Source organism: Amborella trichopoda, chromosome 3, assembly GCF_054954075.1.
Source record: "Amborella trichopoda isolate Santa Cruz 75 chromosome 3, AtrichopodaSantaCruz75HAP2 v2.0, whole genome shotgun sequence".
Taxonomy (NCBI): Eukaryota; Viridiplantae; Streptophyta; class Magnoliopsida; order Amborellales; family Amborellaceae; genus Amborella; species Amborella trichopoda.
Window position 1 is genome coordinate 43595760 of NC_142338.1, and position 22666 is coordinate 43618425.

Genomic DNA, 22666 nt, shown 5'->3' on the forward strand with positions numbered 1-22666 from the left:
TAATTTCAACATTAGAGTGCAACCATGGTTTCTTCTGCTTTTGAAGAGAACAAGATCCTTGGTTCTTCTACAGGTGCCAAGTTCGTCTAGAGCTTGTTTGTCATTTACAACAATCAAATCCTTCGTTCTTATTTCGCTTAATAATTTGAACATTAGAGTGCAACCATGGTTTCTTCTGCTTTTGAAGAGACAACAAGATCATTTTGCTCCCAGAAATCTAACAGTCCCTCTCCCTTTTACATGTAAAATGGGCTACCAAACAGTTCTCATCACATATGAGCCCCCACAAATTATCCATGAACAGAGGTTATGATAATGTACTCCAACTCGTTTCTTTTAATTTGTGGCAGAAAATATTCAAATATGTAAAAGAACTGTGAGTTTGTGCACAGTCCTAAGACTGGTGCCAATAAAAATACCCAGAAGGAACCTTCAGCCACGATCCCCAAATATAACAAATAAAATTCTCTTGCAAAAGAAAAGTACACCAAAAGAACGGACTAAAAAATGGATACCTGAAACTCACCGATACCAGGATATCTCCATCCCATCCTTTCTGGAAATGAAGGATACTGAAGCTCCCCAGAAGGACCCAATCCAATCTCAACAGCAGAGATCAGACTCTCAACAAATAAGTCATCAAACTCCATTCGAAAGCTTCTCATAAAGTCAAAATAAACCTGCATGGAGCATAACACCATGTTTTACGAAGGGTCCTACCAGGAGAATTGTATACTTACAATATAAATAGCATTTTCTACTTCCTATGATTTTTCCTAACTTTTATACGACGCATTTTGAACTCAAGATACTAAAATTTTAGTAAAAAGAATTCTAATGGGGCTTCAAGCCTCTGTAGAGTCGCATTCAAAGCTAGCAGGTCGGCAAGCTCTTGTAGAATACTCATTATGTACATTAAAGAAAAGGAAAAAATATCAAATTATTCAAGATTATCAGTTCCCAATTAAGCATGATAAGAAAGTCCACATAAAGTACCTCTATGGCCGTTCTTCCTTTGAGTACCCGTTGTTTGTCAATGCCCCATGAGAGGCATTCTACGTTTCTCCTCCTTTCACGATCTGTGAAATATATATCCTGGTGATCTTTGCCAATCTCCAAAATCCACTTGGGAAGAGGGATTGACATTTCACTGCCTCCGTTTGCCCGACATTCATGAAACGCCATAACAATCTTCAAATACATTAACAAAGACATGATTCATTAAGTATTTTAATACGCAATAACAACCTTCAAATGCATAAACAAGGAAACAATTCAGTAAAATGTTTAAGTCATGAGGCAACAGATACATAATTACTTTCTAAAGGAAATTAACAAAAAAATAATTAAAAATTTATATGAAACATAATAATTTTCAAAGGGATGTGGATTCATCATATTATATAATTTTTCAGGAAGGGGCAGCAGTTTTGAATTTTGCTCAAGAAGATTTGACGGAAGAACAGTGTATCCATCAAGTAGATACACATATTGTTCTTGATATTACCTAAAACATTGAGAATTTGGGAAGAACCACATATTTATGAATTTTACTTTTTGACAAATGACATATATATAAAATATGAAGAAGGGGTATATTCTATTAGATTGTATTAGCCAACAGATCAATAAACTCTTACAACAGTTCACGCAGGACACAGTTAAACATGCACCAGATTCCAAGTAACTCAAGAAAAAAAAATTTAAGCTGGTAACTATAGTAACTCAAGAAATTAATAAACTATAGTCCTTGTTTTGCAATAAATCGGATCATTATTGCAATGAACACAAATCGGATCATAGATTCCAAGTAACTCAAGAAACAAACTTTATTCCTTTTTAACAACAGTTCATGCAGGACACAATTAATCATGCACCAGATTCCAAGTGACTGAAGAAATTAATAAACCGGAAATACTTTAGACAAATATCAGTAAAACAGTCATACAATAAAAAGCAATAATGGGAAAAAATAGTCAATCATATATTGCAATAAACACATTCATGGAGGCAGTATAAATTTTTTCTAGCATTGTCAATCAAATAAAGCACAAGAAAATCACCTGCAACTTAAGCTTGACTTCACGGACAATATTGAAGAGTTCGCGATAGCCAGACCATATATATTTTTGTGGACTCCATCCTTCAACAATGCCCCACCAGCACTCAACAATAACTCCATCTACATTTATGGACTTTAAGCGCCTTAAATCACGACATACAGCTTCTGGATCAACCAATTGGCAGAAGTTGTTGATAATACCTAACTACAATGGCAGTAACAGAGGATTAAAAGAACATACTTCACAAGAAGCGTACACCAGTTCAATCATGGGAAGAGTCTTGCTTTGTTACTCAAAGCACAGGCAAACAAATGGATCTCATGAATCTTAATTAAAGAACGCCTAAGAAAATAAAAAAGAGGATATACAATGCAGGGTAGTAAAATAAGTAAAACTTATACCAATAAGTTTTCTTTATTTTTATTGGTAAGTACATTATAAATCCAATGCACTATGGAAAAACCAAAGTCTATCAGATCATCAATGTCCATCACGTCAGTTGAGAATGATGATCCCATGGACTTTGGCTTGTCCAGAGACCATTGGATTATAATGTACTTCCCAATTTTTTATAAGGCATACAAAGCAAGGTGTCCAATTAAATATAAAAAGCATTGGCACTCACCGGAAGCATCACGTAAACTGGTATATATGGAGTTTCTGAAAAATCATCAGGGTCCCCAGGACGAACATCTCGCATATGCTACACGAAGAAGCAGAATATAACTCAGCCTCATTTCAAATGGAGAATGAGAGAAGCATTTAAAGAGTAGTATGTACTTGACTATTTTTTTTTTTTATTGGCAAGAGGAGACAAGCCTGGGCTTTGGGTTGTCATGACCGACACAAGTTGACCAATTGGGCGGAACCCTTCCATATTATTTAGTTGATCAAAGTAACAATAGAAGCAGTACTTTTCCATTTTCACATGACATAGAAATGCAATACACCATGTTGTTGATGACTCTCTAAATTTTCAAACACAGGCAGGATATGATGTATTTGAGTACTATTGACAAGATAATAAGTGAAATTACAATCATGGTTCTCCTTTCTTCACTTACTCCTATATATCTATTCTGCAGCAGTTTCCCATGGAAAATTCCTGATTTGAAAAGTATTCTATATTCCCCTGTTTTTTAAAGTCAGGTTGGTCGTAGAACTCACCCCTAGATGGGCCAAGTTATTACACGGGTGAGTCTGAGTTCACTCACCAAAGTCCGCATCGAGAGGTAAAAATCCCAAATATTTATTAGAAACCAGAAAACATGGGAAAAATTAAGAGAATAGATGCACAAGGAAAAAAGGTTTATAGAAGATGGCAAAACCTCAGATAAAAGCCAAACAAATGATAACAAATAGATAAAATTATAGTGAAATTCTAACCTTTCTGAATTTTCCTCTCTTTAACTCTCCAAACCCACTGGACCAGAGAGAAATCCTTCAAAAAACCTAGCTTTGATCTATCTAAAGCCTTGATAAGACAAATCCCAAGCTTCAATCTTTTAGAAAGCCTTGACAAGCCAAAAACCCTAGTTTTGACCCTTTAGAAAGACTTGACAAGCCCTAGCTTCAATCTGTGTACCAAATGTGAATTGGGTAAATGTTGAGGAAATCACTTCACCATTGTTTTGTTTCAGGTCCATTATGTAACCTCTCTCTCTCTCTCTCTCTCTCTCTCTCTCTCTCTCTCTCTAATCCCCCAGCACCCCCCCACCCCGCAAGTGGCAAGGGGAGTTTGGGGAGGTTTTGAGTCCAAGCAGACTCATTCAAGTTCTTGAACACTGCAATATTCCAGTGGAACATGGTAAAAAGCATAGTTGATAGGGTCTTCACCATCCATCATCATTTTAGAACAATAACTGCTACAACAATCTATCCCTTTTTCTTTGTTTTTTTCAATTTGACAGAAGGCCATTTTTTTTTTCTTCATAGGTATACATCGATATTGGAAAGGATACTAAGTCCAATGGTGTATCCACTGGGTCCTCACAGTTCATTGACATGAGATGATGATGGAGCCAATGAAGGAGCCCCCAAAATAAGACATGACTCCAAAATGGAATCTCTCATAGTTGTTGGACACGCCTGAGATTCCAAATCGATATAGGAATCGGAATTGAGAAATCGTGGGTGGCTGGAAGATTCCTGATGTCGGAATTGCTATCCATGCATGGGGAATTGTAGCAAATGAGATTCCTACTTTATCGGAGTCAAGTTCCAAACCAAATGGAATCGAGACTCCTACCTTTATGGAATTGAGTTTCAACCAAATGGAATCGCAATTCCTACCTCTTTAAAATCGAGATCCATACCAGTTTGGAATAGAGTTTCAATACATGTGGAATCAAGATTCCTACCTCTATGGGATCGAGTTTCAACCTAATTGGACTTAAGATTCCTACATCTATGGGAATGAACCCCCAACAACTTAGAACCGCATAAAAAATCATCAGGAAATTTGTTTCATAGGGAAAAAGGTTCAAGGTTCTAGAGTAATCTTATGCAAGAATCCCTTAGCATTGGATTCAATGTATTGAGTATGGTTAACATGGTTCCCCTAGTATTGGAACCAAGATCCTCAAAGGTCATAAAGACCTAAACAAGCGTTCCCCTAGTATTGAAATTGATGTATAATCACAGTATTAGAATTAAGGTCAAGGGTTCCCCGTAATCCACTAGGGAATTTGTGGTGGTGTTTACAAAACATAAAAATATTATCTCATGTATACTTGAAACTGAGATTTTGATTTCATATTTATAATTGAGAATGGAATTTGCTTATGCCATTGTGTTGCTCTATATTGTCATCCAAATTGAACCCAAATCTCTTTTCCAATTATCTTTAAAAAATAGCCGCTGGTTCTAGCACTACTAGGAATGTCATTCAAATCGAACCAAAATTTATTTCCTAATTATCTTTAAAAAGTAGCCATCAAGTTCTAGCACTATAAGAAGCAATTGTGTAAGAATCCCTAAACTTATTTTGAAAATGCACCATTTACTTGACGTGATGAAATGAAAGTGAGTGCATTTAATGAGGGAGAAAATTATAGTGACTATTATGGGGCCCACGCCCATCAAAGAAACCTAAAACCTGCAGTAACCACCATGGGCATCATGTCGATTTCGAAAACTTGAATGTTGTGATAATGTGTAAAATATTCTACCATATTTAGGTGATTTTCCTAAATATGGTAGAATAGGAAAAGATCGAGGAAGATGTCGCACATAAAATTAGAGCTGGGTGGGCGAAGTGGAAATGTGCAAGTGGAATTTTATGTAATCATCGCATACCAATGAGGCTGTAGGGCAAGTTCTATAGGACAGCGATGAGACCAGCTTTGCTCTATGGGGCAGAATGTTGAGCGAACAAAAAATAATATACCCATAGAATGAGTGTAGCAGAAATGAAGATGTTGGGATGAATGAGTGGGAAGAAAAAAAGGGATAGAATTCGCAATGAATCTATTCGAGAGAATTTAGGCGTCGCACCAATAGGCGATAAACTGAGAGAGAGTAGACTTAGATGGGCTGGCCATGTGTGGCGCCGGCCAAGTACAACACCTGTTAGGAGGTGCAAATTAGTTCAAATAGAAGGACTAAAAAGGGCAAGAGGCAAGCCCAAAAGGACATGGTTGGAAGTAGTCTGAAAAGATATGGGGACTTATGGTCTCACTGAGGATATGACCTTTAACAGAGCAGAATGGAGAACCAAGATTCATGTAGCCGACCCCAATTAATTGGGAAATGGCTAAAATGATGATGATTTAAGTGATTTTCCTGTTGTAACATGTATCATATTTAGGTATTTTATTTTACTGTTGTAATAGCTATTATATTTGGGTCTCAACGTGGGTATGAACCATTTTATGCAATATTTTATTTTCTTGTTGTAACAGCTACACATGTTGACTTCCCAATATTGCAAATTCCACAGGGATCAGTGTATACATACGGCAAATTGCCCCACAATTTGTATAGAGTGCAAAGACATCTATATTTGCTTTATCATGTGCTTGAACATTACATTCTCTCTCCTCTATCTCCATCTTAACATGGTAACAAAGCAGGGCTGAGACCATAGGATATCTATTGCCTCCAGCGACACTAGAACCATAATTATTCTCTCTTCTTGGGCTTGAAGCGACGGTGTATTAGTAACATATTATTTCTAGCAAGATCATCTCGTTTTCCTTGCCTATACATAAGTTTTTATCCCAAACTCTTTTCATTTCCAGCAACCTCATATTTCCAGCAATCACACATTTGCGGCAGGATCAACTCAATTTTCTTTTACCAATAAATTTAATCCTAAACTCTTAGGTATCTTAAACTCAGTAAAAAGCCCTAGACGTTTTTTTTTATCCCACACAAAAGTCCCATAAATACACTCCATATCTTTCTTGCCAAAAGAAACCAGAAAAAGGGGATCTTTGCAAACTTTGAAACTAAGGAATTAGTACCTTGAAGGGAAAAAAAAAAAAATTAGGGTTTCAAGTTCTCGAGAGAAGAAAATGTTAGAAATCAAGCATGATATTTCCTTGGGAAGCAGTCAATCTGATCATCCAAGATTGATTATCACTACATATAGAGCTAGATGGGACAAAGTACTTAGAACGGTCCCAATTTGCCAAAAAGTTCATAGATAGCCAGAGAAAATTGGGTTATATCACAAGAAAGGTGAAAGCAATAATCCAAAAAAAGCCAGGCTGCACTTAGCCGGCCGGGGTTGTCCTGGCTGCCCACCGCCTATGCAGCCGCCTCGTCAGCCCAGGTGGAAGAACATGAGTAGGTGTCTAATCTAATGGTTTTAGGTCCAAATTCTATGGAAAAATGCATGTTGAGGCATAACACATTAAGCATGCATAACACATAGTCCATCCATAGTCCATACACTCCATACCATTAGTCCAAACTCCATACACAGTAAAAAAAATTGCATATTGAGGTTCAAAGTATTTGAGACTTGGACATCTAGTTAACAACACATTAAGAGAAATAGGAAAATATAATCCAACGTTCAAATTCAGTACTAGAAATAACACATAGTCTACAGTCCATTGACGTTCTAATATAACCAGAAGAAGACATTTCGAAATAACAAAAGCAATCTCAAATAAGAAGTTTTTTCACTAACCTAGATTGCTCGATCTTCAATCTTCCACTTTTGATGTTTCCCAATCTCCAATTCTTCCCAAAACCGTCTCTAATAAGCTTTTAAAATCGACAAAATCAAATCCAAACCAAAAGGATGAATTTTGGATCGATTTTTCAAAACTTTGAATTACTTGATCAATCTTACAAAATGCAAAAATGCAGCTTTTTTCTATTTTTTTCCACTCTAAACGGTAAAAAAAGGGGTTTAGGACACAATAACCCACCACCACCACCACCCTCCCCCCCCCCCCCCCCCCCCCCCCCTCTCCTCTTATTTAGGGGAAAAGGACTAGAATCCCCCTCCACAAAGGGCATTTTCGCCCTTGGGCACGCACAATCCCTTGGTATTCAAGGACCTAAAGCCCAAAAGGACTGCCTAGGCCTAGGCTATGCACCCCCCTAGCCCGCCTAGGCGTTAGACCAGCCGCTTTTTTAAATTGAGTGAAACAGCCTCACACAAATGATCAATCCCATGATGAATACAGAAATTAAGAACTCGATAATAATAGCATGGCTCCCTCATTCTATGCAGTCAAGTATCAACTGGGAACTATTGTTTCTTAAGCCTGCAAAGATATAAAGGAGACAGTGCTAAAACATACTCACAACGAGATGATATGGCTAGGATTTACCAATTGCATTGCGAAATAGCGAATTTGCAGCAAGGGGGAATGATTTTGGAAGAGTACTTTGGGATACTAAGGCATAAGTGGGAAGAACTAAACAACTATCAGCCTATTAATCCCACCAGATACCATTATAAAATAGGCCTAGCAACAAAGGATTTTTGAGTTCTTAGCAAGCCTACATCTTAACTTTGAACTTCAAAGAATATAGGTTCTAGGAAAGGACTTACTGCCCTCACTTGAATCAGTCTATAAGTATGTAAGAGGGGAGGCCAATAGAAAGGCTATTGTAAAAGGAGAGAGCTCAAGCATCTATCATTAATGATCAGCCTTTGCAACAAGTTTCAAGCAAGGAAAAGTGGGTACGAAAGGACCAATTCGTGCCCCACTTTCTCCTGCTGAAAAGGAGAAACTCAAATGCTCTCGTTGTAGGAAGAGGAGGATCACCCGAGAGAACTATTGGGACTTGCATCCTCACTTGAGACAGAAACCAAGGAATGCAAGTGCTAGTATTGTACCAAGTTAAGGGGGAGGAAACCTCAGCCGCAAAAATCAATGTATCCAATCTAAGAGATTAGGCCATCACAGATTTACAGCAATAGTTGACCGCACTCAAGGCTTCAATCAGCTCGAAGACACCGAAAGAACAGCCAGGTACATATGCAACTGCAAACCATTCCTCCAACTCCACCTCTTCTGCATTATGGATCATTGATTCAAGGGCTACTGATCATATGACCTGCAAGAAAGTTGGGTTCTTTTCCTTTTCTCCTGCTCCCAGTGAAATTAAACTTGTTGATAGGTTCATGACCAGTGCCTCTGGGAGTTGAACATATAAACATTCATCATCCTTGTCCTTGACCTCTGTAATACATCTGCCTTATTTCCTTCCAAATCTTATCTCTGTTAACAGCCTAACAAAACAACTAAACAACGATGTCACATTTTATCCCTCAGATTGTGTTTTTCAAGACCTGAAAACAAGGATGATGACTGGTGGTGGTCTTGAAGATAATGGGTTGTGCATGGATGCACACTGCTCTAATACCATGTTAACATTCAGAGAGAAAGTAATGTTCAAGCACAAGATAAAGTAAATATAAATTTCTTTGCACTCTATGCAAATCGTGGGGAAACATACCCTAGATATACACAAATCCCTAAATGACTAACAATATTGGTAGGTCAACATGTATAGTTGTTACAATAGGAAAATCTCCCAAATATAGTATCTATTACAGCAAAAAAATCACCCAAATATAATAACTGTTACAACAGGAGATTCACCCAAATATGGTAGAATATTATACACATTATAACCAAGTTTCCAAAATCGGCATGATACTCATGATGGTTGTTGCAGGTTTCTTTAATAAGTGTGGGGCACATAATAGTTTCTACCAATGTTCAAAAAGGCATATGCGGTTTGGGCTCTAAGCTGCCTAGGCGCTAAGGCGTGCGCCTAGACCCAAAGGCGGCATGTGCTGTCTTTTTTTTAAAAGTTGGATCCCCTACACCTCCCCCCATTTTATTGTATATACTATATAATAATAATTACGAATTAATACTATTTTTTTTTTGTTTACCAATAAGTTAAAAATTACTATCAAATGAAAAATGTATTTTAGATAAATTAATAATTACGAATTAATACTATTTTTTGGTTTACCAATAAATTAATAATTATAGTTACATGCAAAAAGTACTTTCAGTAAATTAATAGTTATGAATTAATACTATTTTTTGGTTTACCAATAAATTAATAATTATTGTCACATGCAAAAAGTATTTTCGATAAATTAATAATTACGAATTAATATTATTTTTTGGTTTATCAATAAATTAATAATTATTGTTACATGCAAAACGAAAAGAGGCACAAAAAGTCTAATTCTTCCATATATTAATTAAAAAAGAATTAATACTATTTTTTGGCTTACCAATAAATTAATAATTACAAATTAATATTATTTTTGGTGCAGGTCAAGGCAGCGCCTAGGTGCCCAGCTTTTACACTGCCTAGGCGGGTGCCTAGCAAAAGCCGCCTAGGATAGGCCGCCTGGTCCATGACTAGGCGTTTTCAAAAAATGCCGCCTAGGCAGCTAGGCAGCCAAGTTTTCGTTCATTGGTTATTACAAAGTTAAGGAAAGTTAAATATGGAATGAAACCGTCACCTGGGGCTTGGATCAAAATACTTAGTATAGCAATATATCAATTCGGATTTCAGAGAAGTGGTTCTAATCATTTATATTTATCAAAAGTGATTCTTGTTCTACCGCAATACCGATAGTGCATGTGGATGAGATAGTGCTCATAGGAAATAATGATTACGAGATTCAAAAAGTGAAAGATTTCTTCCGCCAGTGTTTTTGATATCAAGGATGTTGGATTGGTCCATTGAATACTTCCTTCGAATAGAGGTAGCTGAGTCTAAACAAGGGCCTTTTTTGTCTCAAAGGAAGTATAATGTTGATCTCCTCAATGACACAGGAACGCTTGGGGCTAAACCAACAGAATCCCCCATAGAGGTTAATCACAAATTGTATGATCAACAGTCAGAGCCTCTGAGTATCCGTGGTGTATATCAGAGACAAGTGGGAAGACTTATTTTTCAAAAACAATATGTACTCTATTTATTCACTCCGAGAATAATTCGCTACTTACCATGGCCTCCAATAAAGTTTGACTAAAGGATACTTTGGGCAAGCTGGGCATCCATGATGTATATGCTCCAGCTTGAGGCGGAGTATAGCGATTATTATAGGCCCTATGCCCATTAAAAAAACCTGCAATAACCGTCATGAGTATCATGCTCATTTTGGAAACTTGCATAAGGTGATAAAGTGTATATTATTCTACCACATTTTGGTGATTTTCCTATAGCAACAGATATCACATTTCGATGATTTTTCTGCTGAGACAATTAGCATATTTAGGTGATTTTCCTACTGTAACAACTATACATGTTGACCTACCAATATTGTAACACCCAAAGGACATGTGTATATATAAGTCATATTGCCCCACGATTTGTATAAAGCACATCTATGTTTATTTCATTTTGTGCTTGAACATTACTCTCTCTCTTCTCTCTCAATCTTATAAAAAATAAAATAATATTTTTTTTTGTTTACATTCTACTAGCATAACTGGAACAAGTGTTAAAAGTCTAAACATCACAAGCGCACTCATGGTCAGAAGGTGATAGAGATTTTGACATTAGAAGATTACAAAAATGTAATTATGTACAATAAAAAACTACAATATGATGGAATCTGGATTCCGTATAAATCAAATCAAGATTTAAAAAATGTGGAATCAAGATTTAATAAATATTGGAATCAAAATTCGAAAAAGTGGAATCCATATTACTAATATGTGGAATAACTATTGGAATCAAGAATCAAAAAAGTGGAATCCATGTTACTAATATGTGGAATCGAGATTCCTGAATCTAAGGAAACAGATTCCATGAAGATTTTGATGGAATGGCATAATGAAAATAATGCAGCAGAATCTCCACAAGGGTGAGATTCCGATAACTATGATCTCTCTCCCTTTCCATTTCAAGAGTCCATGATAACCCAGGAAGTTACTTTCATTACCTAGACTAACACCACGCCATCGTGGTTTTTGAGGAATTTCAGTACTTCAGCAAGAACGATCTTTACAACTCTTAATGGCTCATCTAAGGTTGCTTTTGGATAGTTCACTTTACTTCTTTTTTTTGCTCATGGCAGAAATTTTTAGGGCTCATGTATCTCACATTGGCTTCTTCTTAGGCTGACAAATCAATTCAAAGGGTAAGCTTTGCCTTGATTCAAAAAAAAAGAGAATCTACCTAACTAAATATTTTCATATAACCTAACCATGTAAAACATTATAAAAATGACCAAATATCCTTATCTTACTCAGAATGATTTAAAAGACTGGTTTGCACATATGATAAGACCACAGAGATAAATTAGAAAAATCATCAAAGAAGACCCCAAAACTTGCACTCTTAAATCTCACAAATTAGTCTAGCCTGTTCTTGTTGTATCATTTTAATATTTTATCATAATTGCTTCACAGTTTCTTAGGAAAATTTGCCATTTAAATTTTCGCATTTGGAATTTACCGCACAAAGTTTTGTTATCTTTCTTGAGATGTAAAAGGAGAAAAGGTAGAGGGATACTTTGCCACCTATTTACCCATGAGAAAAAAAAAAAAAACTAAACAGGTAACATATTTTTAAGTGTGAGCTTATTTACCAAGCAAGCATCCACCAACTCCGTAGTAGTATTAGAAACCACCTTTCCCACATAAACAAAAATCTCCTCCCCCCCATTGAATCAAAAAGAATTTCCAGTCAAGAAAGGAGGCAGCCTTTTTTAAGTTCTTGGTGCTCTAAATGTACCAAACAATTTAAGTCCTGGAATTTCTTAGGATCTCTAGCTATATTCAAGACTACTGCAATGTTTGAAAGAGTTACCACCTCGAAATTCTTGGGCCTCCTTCTGCATATTTGGCAATAGTTGTCATACTGTTGAAATCACTTAAATTTTAAAATCATTGGATCCTTTTCAAGAACCTCTTTGGCCTTTCTGTTGTTCAAATTCTCTCTAAAAATGATTTAGACACCCTCTTGTCCTTGTTTCCAAAAAGCAAACCACCACAATCATGCCTTACGACATAATCATGGCTTTTGAGAGTCTTTGCCAACATTCTTTTCACCATATTTGTCCCCATCTTTCCAAGTAACAACACAAAAGCCATCAACATCACTTTCAATTCAAAATTTTTAATATGGCAGCATAATTTATTGCTTAGTGCAAAAAAAAAAGGATAAGCATTATTCCTTTAATACAGAATGTTGATACTTTTGATTTCTCTCTACCACCCCTTTTGTGCTCTTTCAAGATTAAGAAAATATGAAAATTTCCATTTCACGAAATATGTCTGCATATTAATATTCTGTTTAATAAGTCATGCATTTCAGATATTCTACCATGCCATTTGTAAAATGCTACTTTATTTGAACTGTCTTCATGGAATTTAATGTCACAACAAATATGACAGAATTGGACAATCACAGTAACTACTTGAGCAGAATACCTATATGTAGCCACATTCAGAAAGATCAAAAATAAATAAATAAATAAAGTTAACTTTTCAGTATCATCAAGTAAATCAAGATTCATACATTGAAAGCAACACATATGGATCAGTTGGTCATGTAGCAAATAAATGAAAGGCAATACGTACCTGATCTGCATCTAGACTGTCTGACGAATCAATCGGACTAGGGTTTCTATATTTGTCATTTTTCTGATCTTTTTCAGTGACTAAACCTGAATCAGGGGATGTAGGTGACAAGCTGTCCTCGATCCTAAGAGCGGATGTTGGAAAATCTAACGATGATTTCATGGAACAATTCTTCATGGAAGTTGCAGAAAGGGGACTCTCAACTGCCCTGATAGGGAATGGTGTCTGTACAAGACCAAAAAACGTTCAGTTAAGTATAATCACAGAAATCAAAAAAGAAAATTCACGGAATCACAATAATATACATCAACTTCAATAGAAATCAACAATCTGAAAAGAAAAAGGAAAAAACAAAAGTTAGTTGTTCAACGGTTCACTAAGCATTGAGTTACATGTCATTTCAACATGCAGAAAAATCAAAGAAGTCTATCATGTTCCACTTACCATTTTACAATCGTTAAGTAGAATCATGAAGTGTCTGGTGGCAACATTGAACAGAAAGCCTCTTACTCCTAATACACAACTTGTCTCTTTGGGTAGATAGCACCAAAAATCAAAAAAGATTCCAGCCCAAGTATAGATAATGCTTAAAGCCATGGGTAAGAGGATATATATGCTAACATTTTTCTGTTGCTTGCTGGCAATGATTTTTATTAACACAGTCACAAGTCTCATAATCAGTGGCTTGGTGGACCAACTAGAAGCATTGGTTAAGAGAGGATATTGATCACGAGCAACTTAGAGCATCGCGTGGATTGAAGCATAATCAAATCCTACAAAGGTCAATGAGCTCCACCATTATGAGCTCATTATCAAAAAAAAGGTGTTAATAAAAAGGTCAATGAGCTCCACCATTATGTCTGCGGTCATCATGGGACTGTCAATCATAGTGCCTCCACTTAATAACATTAAATGAACCACTACCACAATCAAAGCATTTAGAACTGAGGCTAGTTAGGAGAGCCATGATTTCCAAACAGTCTTAACTTCCCTAAGGTTGTTGTTCCATGAATATATCTGGCACATCTGAGGCTCCTGGATTCCTAATCAAAATACCACTCAAATTCATTTCAAAGCCAGCCTTTAGAGGGGCGTTCCAGAATGCATCACTTAGAGGGGTTCCATAGAGCAAATCACACTTAGTATGAATCTTATCTAACAAGTTGCCTCTCGCGTGGAGGGAGAGATGTCAAGCCCTTTCATAATCAGAGGTTAGGTTCTTTAGAACATTGTCTCTATATTGCTATGTAACAATTTAGACATTCAGACCCACATGTTAGTGCTCAGAGTAAAATTAGGTGATCAATCATTTCATGAGTACTTCTCAAAAATGACAGTTGAGGTGTCATTATAGTCGGTCCAGTTACTAAATGGGGGGCAATTAAAAACAACAACATTGATCCAAACAATCTTTCCTATTAATCACATACAAGATAATCCACGATTCTTTGTGTTGGGAGCCAAAATCTCCAACATCTACTTAAGTTAGTTTGAAACACCAATAATCCAATTTTAAATTTATTGAAAACTGAAAAAAAATCACTTGGTTTATCAATTTAGATAACTCTTCCTGAACTTGAGAAGTCTCAAGTTCGTGATTCTTTTGAGTCTCTTGCCAGTTTTTGGAAGGCTCTTGAGAGGTTATGGAGAGAATCCATTCCATTTCTAGTTACAATCATAGTAAATTACAATCAAAGGATTATTTATCAGATATTGTAATCCAAGAACAAACCTTAGGATATGAGCATTCTCTAATCTAAAAGCAAATTCTAGACCACATTGAGAAATATATCAACCCAAAACTCAAATCGCTCATAAGGAAAGAACACTCATACTGAAAATGAAGCAGGTCTAATTCCATTATGTAACAAGAGATCAGGCTCAAAAATTCGAAAATGGGTTCTCAGTGATTCGACTTCTCACTACCAAAATTCCCCTTATTGCTACTTATACAAATCTATATATTATCAGATGCTTGTTTGGTGAACAGGAAAAATATTGGTGCTCCTAAAGTAAATTTCTTATAGGCATCTCATTTAAAAGCGATTTAGGGACCTAAATCATGTTAAATGCATTAAGAGTGAGGCTCAAAGGGTGTAGGTGAGGGATGACGCGGTCAATGAAAGGTAGAGAATCTATTTTCAGAAATTTTAAAATATGACCACCATGGGAACTCAGCATTAAAAGGAACCATTGACATAAATGAGATTGGAGGTTATAAATACTTTCATAAAACTAGGATATCTAAAGTGAAAGAAGCTTTGAGAAATATGAAGATAGGAAAGGCTTTAGGACCAGATAGTATACCAATAGAGGTTTGAAAGGGCATGGGAGATATTGACATATTTTGGTTGACCAAGTTGTTCAACAAGATTTTGAGAAAAAAGAAAATGTTTAATTTTTTATTTTTATATAACGTTCCCTTTAGTTTGTATTTAAAAAGAAGATGTCCCTTCTTTGTAGAGACTGATTAGAGAATAAAGAAAGAGTTTGATTTTTTGAATAGATCTTGGTGTGGACTCCCTTGCAGACTCAAAGAGAGTATAATCTCTCAACCTTTAAAAATTTTTAAAAAAAAAAAAAAAAAAAAAATTCCTGCATAAGACTAGTCATGCTATATGGATGAAATGTTGGGCAGTCATGAAACAACATATCCATAGAATGAGTATTGCTGAGATGAGGATGTTAGGGTGGATGAACATCCTGCTGCTCATGGTGTTTCACAATCAATAATGGAAATGAACAAAGAAGTGGTGGACCATGCGGAACAGCATATTGGATCACTCCATGTGGCACGAAGCCACTAAATCAAATGTTTTGGAAACTCCTCGTTGGGAGATGAATCCACATGATTTTGCATTAGAGCTCTAGATCTTTCTTTCTCCCTCGTAATAACAATATCTCTAGGTTTGCAGCAATAGCTTGTTATATCTACTAGATTACCATTAACTACAATATGTTTATGGTTAACTAATTGTCTACGGGTTCCCTTGAGTTCTTCATCACGGGCCCCCCGAAAGGTTTGCTTCTTACTCTATCTTGGACGATCACGGAAATAGCGAGAGGTTGCAACCCCCCTTCCCCCCCCCCCCCCCCCCCCCCCCCTCCAATACCATAAATAAGTCGATCAGTCGATCAATCCATCAATCAATCTCTTCAGGATGAGACATGACTCAAGCGAGGTGTTCAATTGAACGTGATAGAAGAATGTGGGGATCGCTCCATCCCTAGGCCAATAATTCCACTTCTACGTCAGTCCGAGTCTCATATAAAATCATTCAATCAGTAGAGAGTATATTTATAGGACAAGCGAGTTGGCTTCCTTCTTTCCTTTGCCAAGCATGTAAGCAAGTGTAGCTCCATTAGCAAACAGTGGCAAGACAAGGAAAGATAGAATTCAGATGCATACAGTCAACGGAACTTATAGGTAGCTCCAAAAGGTGATAAAATGAGAGAAAGTAGACTTAGGACGTCTGGTCATGTGCAACATCAACCTAGAACAGTGTCGGTTAGGAGCAGTGTTTTGGTTCAAGTGGAAGACTCTAAAAGGGAAAAGGGAAGATCCCAATGGACATGGATGAAACTAGTGAAAAAGATATGTGAATTGTGGTATGACTAAGGGTATGCTCTTGATAAAGCGGAATGGTGAAACAAGATTCGTATAGCGAACCCCAAATAGTTGGGATAAGGCTTGGATGATGATAATGATATTGATGATTTCTAAGCAATTTCAAGTCATCACATTTAAAGTAGAGACAAAAAAGCATTTATCACAGTCCAACCCAATACTCTCCTCACAAGCCTAAGTTCGTTCAGCACTTTCTAGACACTTTCTATTGTAAGGTGATTAGCTCAAAATGGTTGGGCATGTGCAACTGAGGGTCACTCTTTTCATGGAGTTGTGAATATTTCTAGGAAAGCCTTTGGGTTATGATGTTGTTATCAAGACCTTTGGCTAGTTGCAGCTCCAAGAAGGAGGAAGAGAGAGCCTAGCTTATTGGTTTGTGGTGTTTCTTTTCAGGATGGAAAGATTTACTCGTTGAACGGGATTCCACAAACATCATTACATTGGGTTCTCTGCTAAAGGATAACCCATCGAGGTTACACAATGTGTTTGAGGAAATTTTTGTCCTAGAGTTCAAAGGTCACTTTCTCTCAATCGAGAAGGGATACAAAAGAGAACAAGGACTCCTTGGAGCAAGAAGGGGTCCACAAAACATCTTTAGAAGTTACTTTTCTTTCAATTCTTTAAGTGAAATTGTAGTAACTCCATTTTTTACAAGACCTATATACTAGTAGATCCAATATTTGAAGCAATGAAGTTACGTTAAAAATAAAATTAAAAAAAATTATTGTTCAAAAGATTGGACGAGGGATCAAAAATTAGCAACATATTGATAATTAAATTCCTTCATGTTAGTGAAGTCGCATTCCTAGAGCCACCCAAGGCATAGGTGCACCGCTTGTCCCCTGAAATATCTTATCCACTCTCTCTCTCTCTCTCTCTCTCTCTCTCTCTCTCTCTCTCTCTCCTAACCTTCCTCCTCATTCAATCTTATTAACTCCTCCCTCCCCATCCTCAGACAGAAGAAATAGAGGGGGGAAAAAAGAGAAGGAAAAAAAAAAAAGTTAGGCTAAGAGTGGTCGCCTCCTCTATCTCTGCCCCTTCTGTTCCTCGTATCTCAAGCCTCTCCATCTCTACATATCCCCTTCTTTCTAACTTCCCCCTCCCCCTCCCCCTCCCCCTCGTCTTTTCTCTTTCTCTTGCTTAACTCCAACCTTTTTTAGACAGCCATTGCACCCTCTAAACATTCTGCCCCTATCTCTATTCTCATCTCCCTTCCTCCCCTTTTTTCCTTTATCTCTATCTCTCTTATACCTATCCTTCTATCCCCTTTTCTCCCTCTTTCTCTTCAATCCCCTCCCCTCCCCATTTTTTTCTTGGTATCTCGCTCTGACGAGCTAATGCTTCCAAGGATATCAGAGTTTCTCTTCTTTCGCTTTCTCTCTTCTCTATTCTCCATCAACCCCCCCCCCGCCCCTCCCCCGCCCTCTCTCACTAATCTGAGGACTCACATTGCTACGATGAACTGCTGATGCCAAGGATTGTTGATATTCAAGACCTGTCAAATTGTTACTACAACCTCCCCACTCTCAAGGCAGAAGCATCCCCACAGCTCACCCAGAAACATCTACACAGCTCACCCAGAAACACCTGCACAGCTCAACCAGTAGCATCCCTTCATGTTGTCCAACAGTAGCCCCACAGCACGCCAACCAACAGAATCACACTCCATTTCCCTCTTAACCTCTCACTGCAAAGTGTTTTTTTCTTGTTTCTCTTAGGTTTTCTTTCTGTTTTTTCTAATACCTAGTTTGGGTCGTCTAATTTGTAATCTTCCCCTCTTCCCTGGGGAACTTTTTTTCTTTATCTCTTAATTTCTCCTATTATAACAGTCATGGTTTAGTCTGACCACCCAACTTGTGGGATGCCATCCGTAGTTTAATCATATTGTAATTTTTACCATATGTACAAAAGTTAACATACTTCTCCAAAAAAAAAAACAATCACATTCCTTACTCATCAGCATATATTCCAAAGCGAGCCTAGACATGTTAGAGACAATGACAATAGATGGCTCTCGGGGGTCTGACCACCCAACTTATGGGATCCGCACTTTGCCTTTTTATTTAGAGTTGGCCCTTGGGTTTGGGTAGTATCGAAGGTTCGACCATAGATGCTATGATACAGTTGAATTTGACCCAAAAATCCATATGAAAATACTCCATCATCATCATCATCATTATCAGAGCCTTTTCCCAATTATTTGGGGTAAGGTATATGAATCTCGGTCGGCCATTCTGCTCTATCGAGGACCATACCCTCAATGAGGCCATAAGTCCCCATATTTTTTCTCACTACTTCCAACCATGTCCTTTTGGGCCTCCCCTAATCCATTTTTAGCCTTCCACTTGAACCAACTTGCACCTCCATGACTTCCCAAAATCCTCATGATCATTTCAAGCACATCAACCTCTGATGAATAGAATGATAGACAGGAGCTTACAAGCTAATTTAGACTATGCTAACTAATTCTTCTGAAGTCCAACATAAACCGATGTTGAGCTTAGGTAAACAATTGCCTCTAACAAGTTTATGTGAATAAACAAAGAAATAGCTCAATGGACGAAGAAAAGAAGAGATAAACATGGCTGAATTGATGCAAAAGCTAACTTCAGCGGTTGTGTCAAAAGGCCAAAAAAATACCCCAGAGTTCTTGGACCGTACAGTACACATTTCATCTGGATATGATTCACCAAAACCATAATGAATTTCCTTTCTCAATAACCTATTTTAGTGCAATCTACCAAAGCCTACCAAGGGTATTGAACAAGTTTCTGCTGCAGTACCACCAATTTACCAGGACAGTATCCAGGACACCCAAAAACCTAAATAAACAAGCAAAAAGAATGCTTATTTTATCAATGCAAAAGAAAAATACTAAATAACTAATACGATTGGCCAGGCAACAAGCAATTTCAGCAGAATAGCGAACACAAGAAAGAAAATAAGCCCCAATAAATGAAATGATCAAACTAAAAAAAATGTGGTACACATAAAAACATTTAGAGAGAGAACAGAATGCCTGAAACAGCAAAAAAGAAACCATAAACATCTAAAGAAGATAGCGCAAATGATAATCCTAGTTGAGTGAGAAAAGAAGAATTGACACAGAAAAATAAATGCTAAAATAGAAGTGCAAAATGCAAACAAGATGGGACAACACAAATTTGAATAGAGAGTTATGTACACTGATATTGTTGAATAGAAGAAACAAAAGTACAACCAAATGCAGTGAACATAAATGTGAATCAAGATAGTAGCAGCAGAGGCAGGCCGTAGTGCAATTGGGGCAAGCATAAATTCCCATTGATGAAAGAAAACTGCACCACAAAAATAGATAAACCAATGCTGAAACTATAATGTAAGTAGAGAGTGAAAGTAATAAGCAGGGGATGAGGGGCATGGTCAAGGTTCAAAGTAATGAGAGAAATAGAAGTGTTATTTCCATCAAAAGGAGGAAGAGGACGTGGTGCAATTGGGGGGAACATGAATTTGCATAGTGCAAGAGAATTATAGGGGGAAAAAAACAAGATAAAGCAATCACACAAACCAGATGCCGCAAACCGGAAAACCAAAATGTGGGTGGAGAGATTAGTAGGGTCATGGTTCAATTGGGGTCAATATAAATTCGCATGGTCATAGATATTGATGCCCAAAACAGAGAAAAAAGTAGCATGGTGAAACTGAGGCTAACAATAAATTCGCATAGAAAAACTTACGCCCAAAAGAAAGAAAAGCCACGCAAACAAAGGAAATTGAGCAAACTAAAATGTGGGGCAGACAGAGAGAGAGAGCAGTGAGTACCAATGTAGCGGGGCTGGTACGATATGTAGTACCATCAGGCTCAACAGTCCAGCCCGCCTCTCGAGCCAAGGCAGCGAGCACATCATTCATATCGGCTCGAGCAGGCAAAGTGAAGTTCCCATATTGCCTTAGCCCAGCAAGCATACGGGAAGTTATAGCTCGACGATGTCTCTCTCTAAGCTTTGTTCGCTCTTTCTCTTTCTCTCTCTCCTTCCTTCCCTTTGTGCTCAAGCTTGTAACGCCAGCTGCAGTTGCAGCAAATCCTCTGAGCCTTCTCGGAGTCTCATTTTGTGGGGTTTGGATCAGTTGGTTCTGGACTTGGGCTTGAGAAGGAATTTGGACCTGGAGTTGGGGAGGAATTTGTGCCTGGAGATGGTGGTCATTGTTGTGGTCTAGATCTTGCTTCACGCTCATCTCTACGCCTCTGTTGTAGTCCATTTTCTCGCTGTAGAAGTTCTAAACGAAGCTTCCATTACCCCTCTCTCTCTAGAACGGTGCATCCATTACCCTCTCTCTCTCTAAAAGATGCATCCATTACCATGACCCCCCTTCTCTCTTTCTGTGAGCTAGGGTATAATTCGCTTCTCGGTTCTCTCTCTTCCTTCCGTTTTGGCTTACTTCTTTTCTCTTTCTAGGGATAAAAGTCTACCATTTTCTCTCTGAAAGAATGAATTCAGGGCCACTCTCTCTATTCCTCCCCCTCCCTCTAGGGGACATATGACAAATCTCTCTTTCTCTCACTAGATTAAGGTGAACACAGCGGCAGGAGGAGAGAGGAAGAGAGAGCATTTAACAGCGGAGGAGAGTGCAGGAAGGCAGGGCCTCCATATTTCATGATACCACACTTCCGCGTGCCCCTCATATTTCTAAATTGACCAAAACACCTTTATTAGGGGCACCATTTTACCAGAAAAAACCCTTGCTTTGAGCAAAACGAGGGGCGTTTACTCGGCCGAAAGGCAGGTTTCAACGAAAAAACACACTTACATATCATTGTTTTTGTTTCATAAGTGTGGTGTCTAAGGTTGCAACCTTAAACAATCAAAATTTTGCACACTTACATATCATTGTTTTTGTTTCATGAGTGTGGTGTCTAAGGTTGCAACCTTAAACAATCCAATCAAGACGCACTTTCAAAATTTATCATAACATATAATTTTGGTGTAAAAAATTATTAAGATTATTTGAAAATATATTTTTATATCTAATTATAAAATTTAAAACTCCAAAACTAGTTAAAATCAAGTAGATCTATAAAGATATGAAAATCTTGAAAATAGAGTCTAGATAATGTGTTGCAAGATGCACTATTTTTTAGACTCAAAATCTTTTTTTTTTCGTATTCATACATCTTGATGTCGAGATGATCAATTAGAAAGTTTATCAACATTAAGACAATATTTTTTAATAGATTTTTGAGATGCATCTCTAATTCTACATTTTAAGGTTACAACTTTATATAAACTTGTTATTTCTTTTTATATGTAGATTATTTTTTTTGTAATAGCATTTATTGTCGTTATGAAGGGTGTGACTTCATTTACATGAAGTATGACATCACTCACATAGAGCACGCCCATATGGATGATGTCACACCCCTCTTAATAATCAGAAATACCCTTATTTAAATATATTAGATTACAAAAAAAAAGGTATATTATTGTATGAGCACCTTGACATAACGCTTAAATAAAAGGTGCACCCTGAAATCTGCTAGAGAATATGAACATGAACATGAGCATGAGCATGTTACTCTCATGCTAAAAAGCCATCCAAATAATTATTTTGACCTCGAATAAATTTGTAAAAAACCAATGCACCTTGTAATATTTATATGCATTATGTATTTTAAAATCTTCAAGTATTGACAGATTTGCATTATTTTTGTTAGCTTTAAATTTCATAGTTTGTGGTAGAAAAGTGATTTTCATAAGGGTTTTCGGTACCAGAACTATATCTTCCAAGAGTGATTGGAGGTGAGCTTTACAAGATTGTTTAAGATGGATCCCTTGTATATTTTGCACCAACTTTAGCAATTTGATCAATGTTGTGTGAAAAAGTACTGTCTTGTTGATGTACGCTTCTGCAACATGATTTAAGAGCAAACCAGATCAATGTAGACACGCATTTTAAATTGACTG

General features: G+C 37.1%; 1 protein-coding gene across 3 annotated transcripts in view; it reads right to left on the bottom strand.

Annotated features, from left to right (window-relative positions):
- Positions 1-21289, bottom strand: part of BMY2 (beta-amylase 2) — a 34220-nt gene extending 12931 nt beyond the window's left edge. Inside the window, exons 1-7 of one of the 3 annotated variants that reach the window (XM_088860705.1) lie at positions 20526-21289; positions 13097-13321; positions 10514-10635; positions 2689-2766; positions 2064-2267; positions 997-1191; positions 516-680 (exon numbers count right to left, since the gene is read on the bottom strand). In XM_088860705.1, coding sequence (XP_088716831.1) covers positions 516-680; positions 997-1191; positions 2064-2267; positions 2689-2766; positions 10514-10564 — 693 coding nt within the window. In that variant the 5' untranslated portion in view covers positions 10565-10635; positions 13097-13321; positions 20526-21289. The remainder of the gene's footprint in view (positions 1-515; positions 681-996; positions 1192-2063; positions 2268-2688; positions 2767-10513; positions 10636-13096; positions 13322-20525) is intronic. The other 2 variants (XR_016051169.1, XM_011625709.3) reach the window with 2 other exon arrangements.
- Positions 21290-22666: the final 1377 nt, after the last annotated feature.